Genomic DNA, 1,999 nt, shown 5'->3' with positions numbered 1-1,999 from the left:
CTGCCTCAGATTCTCACCCAGGAGCTGCTCCAGTTCGGGCTGGAGTCAGTTCTTCTCAGTGCCCACCCAGGCTTCCGCGTTGGGTTTAACAGCCTGGGAGCCTTCGCCTCGGTCAACCACTTGCACCTACATGGGTTTTACCTGGATTGGGAGCTCCTGATTGAGACTGCCCCAGGCGAACCCCTGTGCCCCACACTCAACTTCCACTTCCTGCGGGGGGTCCCGGCCCCAGGGTTCCTGTTCTACAGTGAAGGGGAGGGCCTAGGGGCCCTGGCGCACAATGTCTGCCAAGTCACTGACTACCTGGTGGATAAAGAGATTGCACACAACGTGTTTGTGACCCGGGGAACTGATCCTGGGGAGCCATCCCACTCGGAGACCCGCTCTGGAATCCGGGTGCTCATCTGGGCCAGGAGGTCCTGCTTTGGGTCCAAAGGGGAAGCTGCATTTAATGTGGCACTTTGTGAGCTGGCTGGGCACTTGCCCATCAAAACTGCCGAGGACTTCCAGAGCATTACGGAGACAGCAGCTATTCACATCATCCAGAGATACCTCCTCCCTGAGCCGCAGCTGTCACAGCTCCGAGGCCAGCTGGTGACACTTCTTACAGAGTAACCACACGGGCTCTGCATTGCACACAGCGTCGCACTTTCTGGGGTCAAGTCTCACTCTTGCGTATTTTGTAACTGCTGTAGAATCGTTCATTGGGGCAGTCGGGGAGCAGGGAGTGACTGGATTTGCCTCCAGGATCCAGCATGGAGGCAACCTTGCTGTTTGAACCACTGTCACCGCGGGCACTGCAGACTGGACCCTCTGGGACACTGACTGGCCTGTTGTAGCATCATTGGCAACAAACGAAGGAAGATCTCCTTGGTGGGCTTTGTCCTTAATCTCACTTGCCCCATGTGAGTTTAGGTGGGGCTCTGCGGTGTGCTGGGAGTGGGTGATAAAGCGGGGGTGTGACCCCCCCAAGTTCCTGATCTAGTTAATGATTGAACTGTTGGCTTGTTTCTGGTGAATCAGCCAATAAACCCCCACCTTTGGAAATACCGCAGCATCACGCAGCTTCCTGTCCCCTCTCTTTCCAATAGCACATGGTAAAGGGCCAGTTTGATCAGAATGTGCCTGCGTCCCAGTGACCTCTTTCTATTCCACAGAGCAGCTCCTAGCATGTACCAGTCATAGCTTATCACTCTATTCAAGTGCTTAGATGCCACTATGACAGGCACCCTGAAAACACCATAGATAGGTAGCCCTGCAGGGCCCCCCAGCTCAGAGAGATGGGGCTGAAATCTACCCTAACCCTGCAGGGCCCCCCAGCTCAGAGGGATGGAGCTTGAGTCTACCCTAACCTTGCAGAGATCCCCAGTTTGGATACAGGAGGCTACTCTGGCTTGTACATCATCTGCAGAACTGGCAGCTAACCTGACTGCAGAATCTTTATGACAGAAGTGAGTTCAAGGGAATCCATGCTAGCACTCAGGGCCCCAAGGAAAGTGTGGGGCAAGCAGCTGGTAGAATCAGCCTTTCACTTGGAAGCTAAGGCCTGGTCTATACTGCAGAGTTAGGTTGTAGTAAGGCAGCTTATGGCCACCTAGCTCTGTCAGAGTCTACACACTACAGCCGTTCTCCCACCGATGTGAGTCGCCGAGTACACCGACCTAATAACTCCACCTCCATGAGATGTAGTGCTTCAGTCAATGCAGTTAGGTTGATGCAGTGTCCGTGTAGACACTGCACTGCTTACATCAGACTGTTCTGGCTGTCAGTCCCGGGTGGCGGGGCTCAGGCTGTTGGTCCCCTGGGCGGTGGGGCTCAGGCTATCAGTGCCCCACTGACATTTAAATTGGCGCAAGTGCTCCTGGTGAGGACGCGCAAGCCAACAAAAGGAGCCAGTGTGGACATGCCAAACTGATTTAATTACTGTATGTTGATGCAACTTCAGTCAACTTAGTTTTGTAGTGGCGGCGTTGGTGGGGTCGGGGCTCCCAGTGAGGGG

At 54.6% G+C, this 1,999-nt stretch overlaps 1 protein-coding gene across 1 annotated transcript; it reads left to right on the top strand.

The window, feature by feature from the left end:
* Positions 1 to 3: 3 nt before the first annotated feature.
* Positions 4 to 854, top strand: LOC113408271 (GDP-D-glucose phosphorylase 1-like; the record flags this gene model as incomplete). The annotated part of the gene is made up of 1 exon (XM_026661448.1): positions 4 to 854. A coding segment is annotated over one exon (612 nt), but the record flags the coding sequence as incomplete, so codon positions are not given.
* Positions 855 to 1,999: the final 1,145 nt, after the last annotated feature.

This window comes from Terrapene carolina, unplaced genomic scaffold (genome assembly GCF_002925995.2).
Source record: "Terrapene carolina triunguis isolate 2854851 unplaced genomic scaffold, T_m_triunguis-2.0 Scaffold5019, whole genome shotgun sequence".
NCBI lineage: Eukaryota > Metazoa > Chordata > Testudines > Emydidae > Terrapene > Terrapene triunguis.
Note: the sequence above shows the minus strand (reverse complement) of the source record. Positions and strands in the feature narration are given on the sequence as shown.